Source organism: Bombina bombina, chromosome 6 (genome assembly GCF_027579735.1).
Source record: "Bombina bombina isolate aBomBom1 chromosome 6, aBomBom1.pri, whole genome shotgun sequence".
In the NCBI taxonomy this organism is placed as follows: Eukaryota; Metazoa; Chordata; class Amphibia; order Anura; family Bombinatoridae; genus Bombina; species Bombina bombina.
In genome coordinates this window covers 869452065-869471506 of record NC_069504.1, presented here as the reverse complement: position 1 = coordinate 869471506, position 19442 = coordinate 869452065, and the positions used below count along the sequence as shown (strand labels likewise).

The window sequence follows — 19442 nt, the reverse complement described above, 5'->3', positions numbered from 1 at the left end:
TTAGGGGTTAATACATTTATTATAGTGGCGGCGATGTCCTGTTGGCAGATAAGGGGTTAATAAGTGTAGGTAGGTGGCGGCGACGTTAGGGGGGCAGCAGATTAGGGGTTAATAAATATAATATAGGTGTCGGCGATGTTAGGGGCAGCAGATTAGGGATTCATAGGGATAATGTAAGTGGCGGCGGTGTCCGGAGCGGCAGATTAGGGGTTAATAATATTATGCAGGTGGCGACGATGTTGGGGGCGGCAGATTAGGGGTTAATAAGTGTAAGGTTAGGGGTGTTTAGACTTGGGGTTCCTTTTAGGGTGTTAGGTGTAGACTTAGAAAGTGTTTCCCCATAGGAAACAATGGGGCTGCGTTAGGAGCTGAACGCTGCTTTTTTGCAGTTGTTGGGGTTTTTTCAGCCAGCTCAGCCCCATTTTATCCTATGGGGAGATCGTGCACGAGCACGTTTTTCCAGCTTACCGCTACCGTAAGCAACGCTGGTATTACAGGGAGAAGTGGAGCTAAATTTTGCTCAACGCTCACTTTTCTGAGGCTAACGAAGCCATTCAGAAAACTTGTAATACCAGCGTTGTTTAAAGTGAGCGCTAGAAAAAAAAGGTGTGTTAGCTCCACAAGTTTTTACCAACAAAACTTGTAATCTAGCCGGATGTTTGTTAATATGTGAAGTGAACGTGCATGAATTGAAAATGGAAGCATGAAACGCTTAGACGTGCAATCTGACAATTGGGAGAAAAAAGCATCTATAGGTAAGAGGTGTGAAAAATTAACAAAGTATTTATAAGTCTATTGAAATAGGATCTGTGAGGATTTTCAATGTTCTCTCTTTGGCTCAAATGGGTGTGTAAGTAGTAGTGGACTTGCTGGTTCTACAGTTTGTGGAGTCTGGAGGATTATTGGAGTATATATATATACATATATATACATACACACACACACAGTGTGTGTGTGTGTGTGTGTGTGTGTGTGTGTGTGTGTGTGTATATATATATATATATACACACACACACACACACACACACACATATATATACACACATACACACACATATACATATACATACATACACACACAAAGTAATATTATGTTCAGTGTTATAAACGAGGAGCAACGTTAAGATGTAAAATTTACTGTTACATTAAAAATTAATACATATGGCATTTAACAAAAAAATAAAAAAACAAAGAGAATGAGCGGAAACAATACCATCCCCAAGATCTGTATATTCTCATTACCTTGTTTCCTTAAAAAAAACTCTTCTACCTAGAAATAGACCAAATAAAGGTTAATCAGTAAAGGGTATTAAAAGCAGGCAGTTTTTATTATCTTTGGGTGCCTTCTAAGGTCATTGTCATGGTTGTTATATGTTTATCCAAAAGCCTAAATCTAAACCTATTTTGAAATTGTATAAAATTCTACATATAACATATAAATCTGAATATACCATCATCACGGACTAACAACAAGTCTTTTCTATATCTATGGGCTCATTGTTTTCCTGGGCTGCTAATCAGGAGTGTATTTCTGCCTTGGATGACTTTGCCCAGGCTCATTAGGACTAATTTGAATGAAGTGCAAACAATAACTTGACAAATGAATGAATTCTGTTATCCTATGTGTAAACATATTCCTCTAACTCTGCTAGTTCTCCCTACTAGTAAATGTTTCAGATCATGGATGTGCAGAGGCCAATAAGACATTAATATTGTTTATATTTCATCTAATAGACCACATTTAAAAAATTACAATTGTATTAAAAAAAAAACAAAAAGAAAAACAATTGTTGTTGTATCAGGATTGCAAAGGCATGTCGCTCTCAATCAATAGAGACGTGGGTATTATCCGTATCGGCTAATGACCAGGAAGCACACAACTGGTATGGATGTATTGATTTTTTTTTTATCTGGTATCATTTTCAGTTTATTTTTCAGGCAAAAAATATTTCAAGATGTTTAAATGGTGTTCTTTTATATGCATGGCTCCAATGTTTTGAGTAGAATGTCCCTTTAAATAGAGGTAAGTAAGATAAGTGGGATGATGCAAAAAAAGAGAGAGGTAGCAACAGGGGACAGCTGGTCAGCACAGGCTAAGACACCTCTACTCCTAATAATTACGGTTACAGATAGAAACATATGTCTTTCCTGATAGACAGATTACAAGCTATATACATAACCACAGCTTTTTTTGTGGGGGTACTCACCACCTCTGCCATGTCATATAATATAGGTAATATTTGTAATCCTCATGTAAATACTCTAGTTTCCACAAGAGAATGCTGCAAAGTACATCAAGCATCATAAACAACTTTGTCCCTTTGTTTTTCTCAAACTTACTGAGCACAAAATATCAATCAATAATCAATGAGCACCGGTTTTAAACAAAACAAAAAAAACACTGCTTGATGGAAGACCGTTTATATACAAGTGTATGTATTACTTTATGTAATAATTTGATTTATTGTTACAAGAGTATTAATGTTTAATACAGCCCTAGTCAAACAACCATGATGTCGTCTGTGGAGTTATAAAATATAATTATTATAGGATAAGATAGTATTGGAATAAGGATTGATATTAGTCAGGATTTAGTTAGCAATGGGTTAAATCCATTTGAAGGACATTACATTTAGAACAGTGACATTAACATTAACAGTTGCTCATGACAATCAAAGACACTATTTAGTGCTTGATAGGATTAAAGTTATTTTACATTACTATTAAGTAAGTAATGCTATTGAACTACACATGAGTAAAGTTAAAATAGAATTATCTATACCTTTGGCAAATTCATGAAGTCTTATAAGGATGTTAAAATATATATTTAGCTTTTTACTCATGGGGCCGATTTATTAAAGGGCGGACGGACTTGATACGCTGTAGCGTATTATGTCCGCCACACATCGATAAATGCCGACAGCATAAGCTGTCGGCATTTATCATTGCACAAGCAGTTCTTGTGAACTGCTTGTGCAATGCCGCCCCCTGCAGATTCGCAGCCAATCGGCCACTAGCAGGGGGTGTCAATCAGCCCAATTGTATAGGATCGGGCGGATTGAAGACCGCAGCCTCAAAGGCAGCAGATCAGTTATGGAGCAGAGGTCTTTAGACAGCTGCTTTATAACTTCCGTTTCCAGCGAGCCTGAAGGCTTGCGCCGAAACAGGGACATCAAGCTCCATTCGGAGCTTGATAATTTGGCCCCATGGTATGGACTAAGCTGATTGGTCTAAGATATACATAATTACAGTGAACTGGAACTGAAATGTTAATCGGATACCTTCCAAACTCAGTTATTGTATTAATTGTTAATTCTTGTGATTATTAATAAATAGATTTTTGTCAACTAATATTTGATAGTTATAAGTATTATTTAATCTGTTCGATAACCCAGATTGAATGTTGTCTGTAGTTAATAAAATCTATACGTAGCATATATACTTTTCTATAATTCTCACTGCATCTTTCTCTTTCTCTCTCTGCAAGATCATACATCTGTTGCAAATCACTCAGTTACAGCCCTGGACAAAAGGAGAATATATTATAACCATTCTGCTACGACAATGTCAACTCATGTGGTCAGGTTAAAAGTATTTATACAACTAGTTATTGATTTTTCTTCCTACCAGTTATGTACGCACATTGCACTACAAGATTGACAATAACATTATAACCGCTTAGTTTATTTCTCTTCTCTACTAAGAGCAAGAATTATTTTATGGTTGCACACTTCTATGTTGGGACTTTTTTCTAGTTAAAAAATGTTCTTACGAAAGTGAGTAATTGATTGTACATAAGGGATTAAATGTCTAGAAGGCTGTTAGCAGGTAGCCCACCACACCTAAACGTTTCAAAATAACTAACAGAGGCAGGTTATTGAGGTTAAGACCATCATTTGTTGTATTCATTAAACATAACATATAACCCTCTTCATTACTCTTTGCCAGAGGATGTGCACTTGTGCAGCCTCCCTGTACAAATAGGGGGGGGGGGGCAGGTTTTTCTGTACAACAACACTGTTGTTGGAAACCCTTCCATAATTTTTGCAATGTCAAATCCACACACTTTACACTGTGAGCCCCATTTTGCAGGGATGGGAGAACACAGAGGCCTGACACAATGCAGATGGAGTCCAGATCCCACCAGGACTCCCTTTCTCAATTTCACTACTGATTGCAGTGTTAGATGGGCCTCATATATGTGTGGGCCGTGTCCAGTTTCAATAGAGACCTCTTGTTTTTAACAAAAGGTTAAATAAAATGAATATTTTATATTATCCGCTGGGTGCTATTTCTTTTCTTAATGATTGTGTATACTACTCAGCTTTGCCGCAATCCCAGCATCCTTGTAGCTGCCAGTGGGCATGTACCATTTTAGACCAGGGGAACCACAAGAGACAAGAAAGTTTCTGATGTTTGGAAATACACTGATATGTGTTTGAAGTGGTGCAACGATCAGGTTAGAGCTACCCCAGTATAACTCACTCAATTTTAAGCAGCTACATTGTATGTTATACATCCAGATTGATTTGTATTGATATATTGAGAGCAGCCAACACTCAGATTGACATATTGATACCATCCCATATCTGTTTACAAGTGAATTAAAGAATGATGGGTTTCCCTGTGATAATTCGAGCAAATGGTGATGAAATGTAAGTAATGTTATATATATATATCCATGTTCTGCCCAATTCATAAAGGTTAAAAGCTTTGTTCTTGAATAATTTTCTGTAATATATCACACTAGTCTTGTCTTTACAACAACAAAAAATAAAAGGAGCACAGTAATACCAGCCATTCTATCTCTGAACAAGAGACATTGATATGCCACACGTATATTTCCAAAACTGATTTTGTATAGAAAAGAGAGATTGTTACTGGGGTGGTAACTAACCATAAAACAAGCTTTTATCCTTTTTTTTTTTTTTTGGGGGGGGGGGCTGTTTCATGATTGAGTGTTTCTTTTTGTGTACGTAGAATTTTTTTAATTGCTGAATTACATGGCAGGAACACATTTTGACAAGTATAAATCATGTCTTTGCTTATCTCTTACTCTTACTAGTTGATAAGCCTGCCTAGAGGTTAAAAATGTAACTCCCAGAGGTACAAAAAATTAAAAAGTAAAAATACAGAAAAATAAATAAACAAAGCTATCCAAAATAATAAAATTAAACCTAAACTAATACCCCTATAAAAATAAAATATCCCCCCCCAAAATAAAAACACCCCCTAATCTAATACTAAACTACCAATAGCCCTAAAGAAATCAGCTCTTTTACATTAAAAATAAACAAAGTCCCCCCTAACAGTAAAACCCACCACCCACCAAACCCCCCAAAATAAAAAAAACTAACACTAATAAACCTAAACTACCCATTGCCCCTAAAGGGGCATTTGTATGGGCATTGCACTTAAAAGGGCATTCAGTTCTTTTTCACTGCCCTTAAAAGGGCATTCAGCTCTTTTTGAAATTGCCCAATGAACCCTAATCTAAAAAAACAAAAAAAGAAAAAAAAAAGAAAAAAAAACGTCTGCTTCCAGGCTGGTCCATCATCTTAATCCAAAGCAAGGCGCCACGGAGTGGAGGTCCGGAGCAGTCTTCCCAGATGTGGCGATCCTCGGTGGTGGTCATCTGTGGCAGCGGCGGTGGTCCTCGGCAGCATGGAGGCTCCTCTTCATCCGATGTCCATCGTATACTGAATATTGATGCAAGGTACAACAATCAATTTGGAGTACCTTGCATTCCTATTGGCTGAATTTTTCAAAACAGCCAATAGGATTAGAGCTACTGAAATCCTATTGGCTGTTCAAATCAGCCAATAAGATTTCAGTAGCTCATCCTATTGGCTGATTTTGAAAATTTCAGCCAATAGGAATGCAAGGTACCCCAATAAATATGGGGTACCTTGAATTCAATCTTCAGTGTGCGGTGGACGATCGCATGAAGAGGAACCTCCACGCCTTCGCAGAGGATCGCCGCCGATGACCACCGCTGAGGATCGCCACATCTGGGAAGACCGCTCTGGACCTCCTCTCTGCGTCGTCTTCGCTCCGCGCACATCTGGGTAGACCGCCACATCTGGGAAGACCGCTCCGGACCTTCGCTGTGGATGAAGATGATGGACCAGCCTGGAAGAAGACCTTCTCCACCGGACTTCTGAAACCATGAGTACCTATTTGGGGCTTTAGTGTTTTTTTTTATTTTTTGGGGGGTTTGTTTTTTAAGATTAGGGTTTATTGGGCAATTTGCAAAAGAGCTGAATGCACTTTTAAGGGCAGTGAAAAAGAGCTGAATGCCCTTTTAAGGGCAATGCCCATACAAATGCCCCTTTAGGGGCAATGGGTAGTTTAGGTTTATTAGTGTTAGTTTTTTTTTATTTTGGGGTTTGGTGGGTGGGGGGTTTTACTTTGTTTATTTTTAATGTAAAAGAGCCGATTTCTTTAGGTCATTGCCCTAAATAGAAAAATATGAATAGATTGTAGGAGATTAAATAATGCACACATCTAAATGCATTCAGCTAGATTAAAAACAAAAAGTTAGTTACAGAATTTGCCCAAATGGTGATATACCCAGGTGCTGCGTCTTTTTACCTGGGACCCTTATCTACAGCAACACATGGTTGCTAACTTAAAACTTCAAACACACTGAGATGCAAAGTACCTAGCTATGTGCATGTAAGTGTATGCGGGAGTTGTGTGTGTTGTGTTTGGCAGGGAGTATTTATATGTTATTTTTCCTATTAGGGTTTGCAACTATGCCTGTCTGGGGTTAACTGCATAGTTCACTGCATATAACCTATGCTTTGAGTGCCTGTTGAGCAACTAGGTATGCAAGTCATTCCAGTGGCATGAGATGCGTACCCACTCCAGTTTGAGCGTGTAGATGTATGGTAAAAAAAACAACAGAAAAGTGATAAATTTCATATTCATTTAAAAAAGGCTATCCCCCTCAACCTTACCAAACAAGATAATATGACCCAAAATGTAGACACTTCAATACTCAAGCAAACAATTAAAATAAACCTTTTTTTTTTTTTTTTTTTTAAATAAACAAAACAGTTTTTCTGTTTAAGCAAATTCTGTATCTGGAAGAGAGAATAAGGATTTCAGATGCAAGACTATATCATTGAAACAAACACAAGGATTTCCTCATTTGAAATTTGGTTGCTAAATCAAAACCGTTCATACTGCGCAACAATCTGATAGGAAGTAAAAAAATTAAACAATAACAACAGATTTCCTGTATGAACAGTCACCCTAAAGAATTTTTAAACAGTAGTTTGGTCTTACTCCACAAAAATGCATCTTCATTAAAGAAGCATGAACATCTAACTTTCAGATTGGGTGAACAACTTAAAAAACAATTATCTTTATTTCATTTGTTCAAACTTAGTTATGAAGTGGGTTGCGTGAGCGAGGGGTATTTGAATCTCAGCGCTACATTAATAAATTATAGCGCATCTTCATTACAACTGATGAATTAAACTCAATCTAAAATACCGCTAACATCCCAGATCTGTTTATACAAAGTGGAAAAGTTTGTATGGGTATGAGAATCATGCCCTGATAATGGAGTCCCATCAATCTCTTACGAAGACAAAGCATATTTATGCTGGGGGAACATAAAACATATATCCTATTTAATTAAGTACGAATTGAATAGTCCGTTTTCAACTATAGAATGGTCTTTCCCTCATTTGCCAACACTTTGAAGATCACAGTGGAGCACTATCTAACAGTTACACACAAGGGATAAGGGGTTTATCACTGGTGATTGCACACGTTGGGTTTTTCTTGTATTAGCGTGATCGCTTGAGCGCAATGGAAGATAACGCACATCGGGTTAGTCTGTCCTCAGAGCTCTTGTTAACCTTCACGAAAAACAAAAAAGTTGCATAAAACACATCAAAAATACATTATAAAGTAAAGTAACACTCATAATAAATCCATTTAATAACTATAAAAAAAATATTGCACCAAAATTTTTTATATGAGCTCAAAGATATGAGGTCTAAAGGCAGGCAAAGGGCACGTACTGTATGTATGTATGTGTCTATATATGTATATGTATTTACAGACATTTATACACATATAAAACACAATTCTAAACATATGTTATATGTATTTGTAAATATATACAGGTAGCCCTCAGTTTACGCCAGGGTTAGGTTCCAGAAGGAATGGTTGTAAATCGAAACCGTTGTAAATTGAAATCCAGTTTATAATGTAAGTCAATGGGAAGTGAGGGAGTTAGATACCAGGCCCCTCTCAAAATTGTCATAAGTAACACCTAATACATTATATTGAAAGCTTTGAAATGAAGACTTTAAATGCTAAACAGCATTATAAACAGTATCAGATAATCACACAACACATAATATATAATTAAACTAAGTTAATTATAAACTTGCTTTCAAAACCTTCTGATGCTAATGCATAAGGTGCAAAACTTGCTATAATAAGTCTCACTGAGAACACACAGTGAAGAGTGTCACATAGAATATAGAAATGAAGATATATATTATAGCAAGTTTTGCACCTTACGCATTAGCATCAGAAGGTTTTGAACTGCATCAGTGACTAAGCTGTGTGTGTTGCTGACTTAAGCTGTCTTGGATATACGACAAGTTGATGTGATAGACCTCAATTCGAAAGGGTGTAAGACCCAGAATAACGGGTGGTCATTATATATATGGTGGTTGATATATTGGCAGTGAACTGTGTGTATTAAACTACAATCAAGCTCGTCAGTTTGTGACATTACATGTGGATTACAAAAATTACCATTCACATAAAGTTTGTAGTGAGCTTCAATCAAGCCTAATACATTGTTACATTACATATATGGAGTACAAAGTATCAACACATGAACTTGGGCTTTTTGGTTCACACAATTGAACTGTGTAATTTTTGTAAATACGCCTCTTTTTTTTCTCCTTAGCGACGTCTAAGAGGGAGTGTTATGTATGTCTGTGTATGCGAGTCTGTGTAAGGATAGGTTAGGTACCTTTTTTGATATGTCTTTTTGACATTAGTTTTTCAATGTATTATACTGTTGAAACTGTATGATTATTTCATTAGTATTAAATCATTTGACTGCAACCAGTTAGGAGTGCTGAGTATTTTTGTATATTGTATATTGGTGGGTATGTAGGCGATACCTTACTCTTGTACCCTTTCTTGTTTTGACATTTTTTCTACTAAGTAGTGCTGTTATTTTGTTATTGATTTGAGATATATATATATATATATATATATATATATATATATATATATATATATATATATATATATATATATATATATATATATATATATATATATATATATATATATATATATATATATATATATATGTGTGGGGGTGGGGGTGTGTGTGCAAAAAAAAAAAATCAGATATATATAGAAATAAGTATTTATGGAAAAATAGAACATATTCTGCTATGTGAAGAACATTGGAATGTAAAATATTCATATTTTCATGTCAGTCAGCGCACGAGAATATGCAATCGGGTTTGCGTGCGAGTAGTGTGTTTTCCCCCCAAACTTTTTTCCTCATTTGACTTCTATGGGGTATTGCGTGTGCGATAGTCTAAGTTCGGCTTTTTACTGTTTACTTTTAACTCATAATACGAGCACAACATGACGTGCGCAAAAAGCTTTGTTCTAGTAGAATTAATGCTCGAGCAGGAGCATTAAATAGCACTCCACTTGTAATCTGGTCCTGTATGTTTTCTTGCTAAATTCAGCTGCTCACAGTTCATAATTATTGGAAGCTGTTAAATAAATCACATGAGCACATTAATTTCCTGAAAGAACACACTTCCTAAATAATTTTAAACTAGTTATGTCTTACACCACAATACTTCATTAATCTTTGAAATGCAGTATTTTTAGAATATTATCAAAAATCTAAAGCCCATTGTGTGGGAGGTACGGTCCTTTCAAAACAGATATACCGGGTGTCAGATGATTTTGTACATAGGGAATCCATTGATTAATATTTGAGTAGGGCATTGCTGGAGGTTAGATGTAGTGAGCGTCATATCTTTATGATGGTTAGATGTAATAAGGGTGCAGCATTAAAGGGCCATAATACCCAAATGTTTAAACACTTGAAAGTGATGCAGTATAGCTGTAAAAAGTTGACTAGAAAATATCACCTGAACAGCTCTATGTAAAAATGAAAGATATTTTACCTCAAAAGTTTCTCAGTAGCCACATCCCATTGTAAAGGACTTCTAAGCAGCATATCAGTATGTCTGTCCCGGGACAGCGGAAGGAGCGAGCTTTCGTGCACACTCATCTTATTTCCCTATTCAGTGTAAGGAATTTTACAATGAAATCTCATGAGAGTTAAGTGAAATCTCATGAGATCACAGTAAAAGAGTTCATGACCTCAGCACTGTTGATGCTGATTTGCTGCTGTTCATTTCTTCTATTTTTTTTTTATTTTTTTTGTTACCTGCAGCTGGACAACAGCTGAGTATAACTTTTTACACAGAACTTACTCTGCTGAGCTGAGGAAATTGTGAGGTAAAATATCTTCCTTTTTTACATAGAGATGCTCAGGTGATATTTTCCTTTAAGCTTTTTACAGTTATACTGCATCAGTTTCAAGGGATTTAGCATATGAGTATTATGTCCCTTTAAGCAAGTGTTTTGAATGATGAATTTATATTGAGTGATGTTTAAGTGTCGTTGGGTACAGTGATTGGGTAGATTTTGGAGCTTGATGGGTCAAATACGTTAATCTTCAAGATTGAAAATTACTGAAAGGAAAGGTTGTTGGATAGATGGTAGAATTGATATAGGTATGCAAAGCTGCGATTTAGATGATTTTTTGGGTTTAGTATTGATTTCAAATAATTTATGTTTGTTCTGAATGATCCAATATAACAAGCACACAAACCATATCCAAATATAAACCTAATATATGGAGCAGGTGGGTTCTGATCTATTCCTCGGTTAACAGCTATCAAAAATATTGGTACCTTACAACCCAAGTATGTCATGTGTAAACTTCATTTTAAACTTCTATGGTAGTCTAATACATCAGAAGTGACCCTGTCTAAAGTAGTATAGCCACCTGAATAATGAATAAGTACACACACAGCATATATACCCAACGGACAGGATATTCAAATGCTAATTCACTTTAAAGTGATGCAGCATATTTGTAAAAAGCCGACTAGAAAATATCACATGAAAGAAAGGAAGATACTTTGCCTAAAAATGTCCTTAGTAGCCACTTCCCACCATAAAAGGACAAGAAGCCTAATTTTTTTTCTTTCATAATTTAGGTAGAACATATCATTTTAAACAACTTTCCAGTTTACTTCTATTATCAAATTTGTTTCTGTCTCTTGGTATCATTTGTATATATATATATATATATATATATATATATATATATATATATATATATATATATATATATATATATATATATATATATATATATATATATGTATGTGTGTGTGTGTGTGTGTGTGTGTGTGTGTGTGTGTGTGTGTGTGTGTGTGTGTGTGTATATATATATATATATATACACACACACATATATATATATATATATATATATATATATATATATATATATATATGTGTGTGTGTGTGTGTGTGTGTGTGTGTGTGTGTGTGTGTGTGTGTGTGTGTGTATATATGTGTATATATGTGTATATATGTGTATATATATATATATATATATATATATATATATATATATATATATATATATATATATATATATATATATATATATATATATATATATACACACACATAACAGAAGGATAACAGAAGGAAGCAAATTAAATAGAAGTAAAATGGAAAGTTGTTTAAAATGGTATGCTCTGTTTGAATCATGCATGTCTAATGATGAGTTTACTGTCCCTTTAAGCATTCAATCAAAAAGCTATTCCTAGGATTTACAAAAGGATTGTGCATCTGGCATGTACAGCAGTCACTTGGCTTCCCTGCTCATTCAAAGGAAGTTTAATTTCAAATCTCACAAGATCACAGTAGAAAAATTAACTTGTTTTAAAGGGCATTTTCAGCTATGCTTTTAACAGTGAAACAGGAATGCGGCTATGCCATAATAGGTTTTTAGGAGGTTAAAAGGCCATTTAGAGATAATTGAAATGCTATAATCTGTCGAGAGGGGATGTGATTTTAACAGTAGCAAAGCTGTAATGTTATAGGCCAGATAACAAGTGGCGCACTCATTTTTCCCCCCCGCACACTAACTGTGCTAGAAGTAAACTTTTTTAATGCATGCGGGTTAGCGTGCGTATTACAAGTTGAAAGTAAAAAGTTAGCACATGAACAAGGCCCAATGCGCACTAACTTCAGGAATTCCGATATCGCAACTACGCTAACTTCTTTTTCTCAGACTTCAATTAAGTGCACTGTTCTAAAAAAAAAAAAAAAAAAACTAACACTTATCGCTTGGGCACTAACCAGAAACCACATTAGAGCACCGGAGCGAAAGCTGAAGGTAATTATGAATATTTTACATTCCAATGCACTTTTTATTGTAATAAATATATATATATATATATATATATATATATATATATATATATATATATATATATATATATATATATATATATATATATATATATACATACATACACACACACAGTATATTTAAAAATAGTCAAGAACATTGGAATGTAAAATGTTTACATTAAAATTTAGTTGGGATACATACAAACACACATACGTGTATTTATGGATTTTATATGTAAAAATGCAGTAAATGCACAGGTGGTGGTTATATATAGCTAGCATTGTAGCATGTAAAAAAAAAAAAAAAGAGGGAATCCCCTATGTTATTTGAAACCCAGCAAAACAAAACAAAAAATAAAAAACAAAAACAAAAAAAACCCAACAGTTAAAGCCAGCTCCAAAGAAGCAATGCACTACTGAGAGCTAGCTGAACACATCATGTGAGTCAATCACACGAGGTATATGTGTGTAGCCATAAATCAGTTTCTAGCGCACAGCAATACATTGCTGTTACTGAAACTTCCTAGGTAGGTAGTCTTTACAAACAAGGCCTGTCAAGAAAACAAAGAAATTTATAATAGAAGTACATTGAAAAGACTTTAGAAATTGCAAGCTCTATTTTAATCATGAAATTTCGACTTTCATGTTCCTTTAACTGTTCTTAAGACTATTGTTTTCATAGAGGTGACAGATAAAAATCAAACTGGATTGATCTGACCAGGGTGAGTGACGGACAGCCTCTGCTCTCTATTAGTTCAGGGGGTGACGTTGCACTAGTTTGTGCAATGATAAATGAATATTAGACACTAAACAAATGCTAGATAGAATGATGTATTCAAAGAAAGGATTAGTCTGAATAACATGCAGATGTATTTTTTTTTTTAAGTTTCATTAGCTGTTTAAATATTGACAAATAAGTGGATGACTTCCGGCTGGGCGGGGCATAGGAGCGTGCGGTAGAGACTCGCATCTGGAGTCTCGCTGGACCGCTAGGTCATAGATCAGCCCCAATAAACTGAGACCTAGGCCGAGTGATTGCCACTGGCAATACGGAGCGCGGTAAGGCTGCTGCGAATCTGACTCAAGAAGGAGTCTAATGGGCTCCCACGGCCGGGAGTAAGGACATCAGAAGGAGCACCAAAGCTCCATTGGCACCGGACAGAGCAGGAGAGGCTGGGAATTGGCTGAGCTGGCTGGAAGATGACTGCATTGCAGCTATGAGGATCTGACTCTGACAAAGTGGATAGCCTGCCTTATGAAAGCAAAGCACCAGGGAAACAGTAGGTGCCGACTTTATTTTCCTCTACAAGTGTGCAATACTTCCCTGAAACATAGTATATAAGACTGATTATAGCAATACAGATTGCATATCCCAATAAAGCCTCAATCAAAAGGATAATTGCTAAACAGTTATATACTGGTTAAAAAGTTGTGACTAGCAGATAAAACAACTATTTTGGCAACAGCTAACCTTGTGACATCTTCTACTTGATTAAAAACAGCATAAAAATGTAAAGATGAACTAAATCGCAGACTGCCATAAAGCCTCAATTAAGAGGTTAAATTCAAAAGATAGGAAAAAAAGGTAGAGGAGAGAAGAGAAGGGGGGGGGAGCAGGGGAATTCCTGTGCCTTACCTGTGAAATTGAGAACTGCTAAAGGGATAGTCTGCCCCTGGTCATTCTTATCTGACTACAAATATTATAAACTGCAAAGATAGATCAGACTGCAGACCACCATAAAGTCTCAATTGGGAATTTGTCCTGCTTTGTACTAAAAAGGAAAGGAAAATGGAGGGAAAAAAAAAAGATAAGAATGCAAACATAAGCAAAAGTGGGAATAATTGGTGGAGGAACTGATGGAAAGATATACTATACATATCAGTATGCCACCCAAAGTGAAAAGTGCTGAGAAAAAGAAAAACTCAGCCCAGCATTCACAAGCAGCGAATATATCTATAGAGAATTCTATAGTAGAACAAACAGATCCTCAGGTCTATCACTCTACAGCTATCAAGCAAGATATATAAAATTCAGACAGGACTTGAATGTGTGATACAAGTATTGAGACAGATAACATCAAGGATATCAGAGATGGAGCAGAGAATCTCTGACACAGAAGACCTCCAAAAACAGATGGTATATAAAATGGAGAAAGTTGTTGGAGAATAAATCGGTATCGGCAAAAGTGGAAGAGCTAGAATATTGCTCACGCCTTAATAACTTAAGGATAATCGGTTTGCCCGAATCATTTAAATCTGAAAAACTGCTGGAATTTTCTGAAATTATCCTACCACAATTGGTGGACCTGGAAGGCCAATTCAAAGCAGAAAGAGCACACCGTTTCGGTATAAGGAAAGATGACCTTGGAAATGGAGGAAAAGTAAGAGTGGTTCTATTAAAATATCTGAGCTTCCAATCCAAGATGGAGATCTTGAGAGCATACAGAAAGTTACAGAGCCTTCAGTACCAAAATAATAAAATGTTATTATTCCAAGACATTACAGCTGAAGTGGTGAGGAAACTGAAACAATTTTCTCCAGTCTGTTTCAAATTGGTAGAAGAAAAGAAAATCTCAATGATGTATCCGGCTAAATTGAAAATGTTCATAGGAGCCACCACTATCACTTTTACCAGCCCAGAGGATGCACAGAAATTCTTGGACTCAGAAGAAATAAAGACATATGAATAAAATGTAAACTTTTTATACCTCCTTTTTAAAAAAAAAAAAAAAAATTAAAAAAAATTTAACAGCCCATTTAAGGGAGAAAAGGAGGAAACATTTTTTTTTTTCTTAGCATAATGCATAAAATGGGGTAATGTGATCAGCAGGCAATTGTTGACTCTAAGATGAACAGTATTGGTGTGTTTCGTTTTGTTTTTATTAATAACTGCACACATAATTCAAGAGTTTTCAATCACAATAGATTTCACAGCGATGTACACTTTTTTTCCCTTCTTTTATTAGTATTATTAATAACTGCACACATAATCTTATATTTTGTCACATAAGATTGAATCCACTTGAATAACAAAGTACAACTTATAAATAATTTATGTTTTAGGAAAATAGATGTAAAAGAACATAATTGTTTGGAATATAAAAGATGCGGAAAAGGTAAATGTTATTGGAATACTAACGTTTGAAGTATAACACAGAACTCACAACCCAGGGGTAATGAGATAACTGGGCAATTGTTAATACTAAGCTACTGATGGCAAAATAATCTTTAATTATCATTTATCTAAGGATGTTTAGAACGTGAATCTTGTTCTTTGGAAAACTAAAACTTGAAGTGTATCATTAAAATTTTAAGTATAAAATAGAATTTATTAGCCCAGGTATTTGAAGGGCCAAGTGACAAGTAGGAAATTGATGTCACAAAGATGAAAATTAATTTATTATGTTTTTTTGGATCTGTAAACAGTTTTAAAAATTAAATACGTTTTTTTTTTCATAATGAGAACCTCTCTGAATAACAAAGTATAGAATATAAGATGACACAGGTCTAAGATAACATAGACAGAAACACATCTAAGTTAGATGTATGGGTATAGCTGCTGAGAAGGTTAATATTTATGAAAAGAAGTTTGACACAGTCTCTACAACTTAAAATGCACTTAGGGCTATATATTAAGCAGGAATTCGATGTCAAAGTTTTTTTTTTAATTATTATTATTATTATTTCCTTCTTGCTCTTCATTAGGGGCTAATATTTAATCACTGGAAGTGTTATAGATGATTAAACTAGTAACATGGAACGTTGGGGGAATAAATTCCCCAGTTAAAAGAAAGGCAATTATAACTCAACTAAGAAAACTCAATATCGATATAGCGTGTTTTCAAGAAACGCATTTACCAGATATTGAACACGAAAGATTAAAACTGAAATGGGTGAAGGAAGTATTCTACTCCTCTTATAAAAAAATCAGCTAGAGGAGTAGCGATATTAGTTAGTAAAAATCTAGTATACAAGATAAAAAAGGTCAAAATAGATAAACAAGGAAGATATGTAATTATAATTATGGAAATAGAAGAGAAAGAGCCGTTAATTTGTAGTCTGTATGGCCCGAACAAAAAAAGATCAGAAATTTTGGGATGAAAATAAAAAAAAAGAGTTAATAAAGTATATTGATCTAGATATTATAATGGCAAGGGATTATAATCTAACACCAAGGGCAATAATCAATAGAACCAATAACAAAACAAAAAAGTAACTTTATTAATAAGGAAAATAAGTATTAAGAAAAAATACTAAATTATATATGCAACACATTGGGGGTAGAAAACATATGGAAAATCATAAATCCTGACAGTTTGGAATACACTCATGTTTTTAGAGTACATAACACATCTTCAAGAATGGACTTCTTTTTAACTTCTAAAAGTTTCAGAGGCAAAGTATCAGAAGTTGTAATAAGAGAGATGATAATTTCAGACCATGCCCCAGTAACAATGATATTTAATCAAATAGATGTTATTATCCAACTTATCTAAATAATTCAGAAACATTTAGGAAATATCTAGAAGAAAAATGGAATGAATGTAAAGAAAATAATAAACAGTTTATAAACAACCCACAAATATTCTGGGAAGCAGCAAAAGCTGTCATAAAAGCCGGTATTACATCTTATGTTATTAACAATAATAAACAAAGGAAAAATACAGAAAAAAAAAATAGCCGAACAATTGACTATTGCCTATGCAGATTATAGACAGGTCCCTTTCACAAAATAATCAATTAAAATACTTCCAAGCTAAAAAAGCAAAGAGATGATTATGTCATCGACTAGACCCAACTAGGAATTAAACGAAATATGGGAAAAAATACTATAAATGGGGTAACCACTCAGGCAAATTATTGGCAGTGGCAGTTAAAACTCAGAAAACTAGTAATAAAATTCTTGCTATGAAGGACAAGGGTAAAATAATGAAAGACACAGAATCAATATTGAACATATTTAGAAATTATTATGAAAAGTTAAATGAATCAGAAAAATGTGAAGAAAATATAGATAACAGCATATGGGAGAAAATTAAACTACCCAAAATAACGAGAGAACAACAAGATATACTTAACTCCGTAATAGAGAAAGAGGAGATAAGCAAGGCTATTCTAAACTTACCAGCGGCTAAAGCAGCAGGACCCGATGGATTACCATTGGATTTTTATAAAATATTAGCAAGCAAAGTAATAGAGCCTCTTCAGAGAGTGTATAAAAATATATATATATATATATATATATATATATATATATATATATATATATATATATATATATATATATATATATATCGGAGAAGGAGCAATATCTCAACTATTTAAAGCAGCTAACACAGTGGTCATTCCAAAAGAAGGCAAAGATCCAACACTGCCTCAGTCATACAGACCCCTGCAGATTATAAAATTTTAATGAAAATAATAACTAATAGGCTCATTAAAATTATAACTGATATAATAGGTAGAGAACAAGTAGGGTTCAGGGAAGATCATGAACAACACATATAAAGAACTATATTACAAATTATATAAAATATAGATTGAATAATTGCTCAGAGGGGAACAAGACTTTACCAGACAGTCGAAGGGTCTCATATGTTGGTTACGCTAGGAAGATTTAATATTAATAGATTCTTCCTTAATTTTATTGAAAATGTATATTCTAAAGCAGAGACTCATATAATCATAAACGGGAATGATCTAAACCAGTTTCTTTACATCGAGGCACCCGACAAGGATACCCGTTGTCACCGATACTGTTTAACCTGTCATTAGAACCCTTAGTCCATCTATTGGAACAAAATTCCATTTGGCATTAAAATAGAAGATGTAGAAATTAAATCAGCTTTATATGCAAACACTTTGTTGTTGTTTGTAGCAAATCCCCAAAACCACATAAAGGACATAATTACAAACATTGAATTGTTTGGAAATACATCAGGATATAAAATAAATCTCACAAAGTCTAAAATTGATTAGTTACACAAAGTAAATGAGAGATTAAAATATCCATTTGAAGTAGAAGAAGGACACATAACATATTTAGGAATCAGGATAACTAAAGACCCAAATATGTTAATTAAGTTAAACTATCATCCCATAATATGACAAATTGAAAGAGATCTGAAGATCTGGAGTCAATTATATTTAAATCTAATGGGAAGGGTTGAATTAATAAAAATGGCTGCATTACCTAAATTATTATACCCTATGCAGATGTTACCCTTTTTGTTAAAAAAAAAAAAAAAATAGATCTACAGAATATAAATAGGATAAACAGGAATTTTATCTGGAGAGAGAAAAAAAAAAATAAAAAAAAAAAATAAAAAAAAAAAATTAAGTAAATTACAAGCTTCTCAGGAACAGGGTGGCCTAGGATTGCAGAATATCCAATATTATAACTGGGCATTATTGACACAATATATAATAGAATGGATAACGGGAAGTGGTCAGGTAATTTGGCAAGACTTAGAACAGAAAATAGATCTGGTTGCTCTGCCATACCTACCATATGCAGAAAAAAAAGGAACTAACCACTATTCAAAAAAATAATGTCCTTATTAAAGACACAATATGGGAATGGAGAAAAGTAAACAAACATTTAAATCAGGCTCAGAGCTCAAGCTCTACATACCCATACAAGGCAATCCCAATTTCATCCCAGGTAATCAATTTCCTTTCCTCTCAAGAGAAGGGAAACCAACAATTAAATACGTAAAAGATGTAATTGATATGGGAAAAGCAAAAATTAAATCAAAATCGGAATTATTCAGCCAATATGAAACTTTTTAAGGGCACATCTTATACCTACAGATCAAGCATTATGTGCAATCAGAAGAATTAATTATAGGTGAACTAGCATCGTTATGCAAACAATTAATAAAAAAGAATCACAAATATGCTTAATGGGAATAACAGAAGAT

General features: G+C 34.3%; 1 protein-coding gene across 1 annotated transcript in view; it reads right to left on the bottom strand.

Moving 5' to 3' along the window:
- LOC128664723 (phospholipid scramblase 2) overlaps positions 1 to 19442 on the bottom strand; it is a 55489-nt gene that overhangs the window by 22056 nt on the left and 13991 nt on the right. The window contains exon 4 of the mRNA XM_053719530.1: positions 1243 to 1270. Within this exon, the coding sequence (XP_053575505.1) occupies positions 1243 to 1270 (28 nt within the window). The remainder of the gene's footprint in view (positions 1 to 1242; positions 1271 to 19442) is intronic.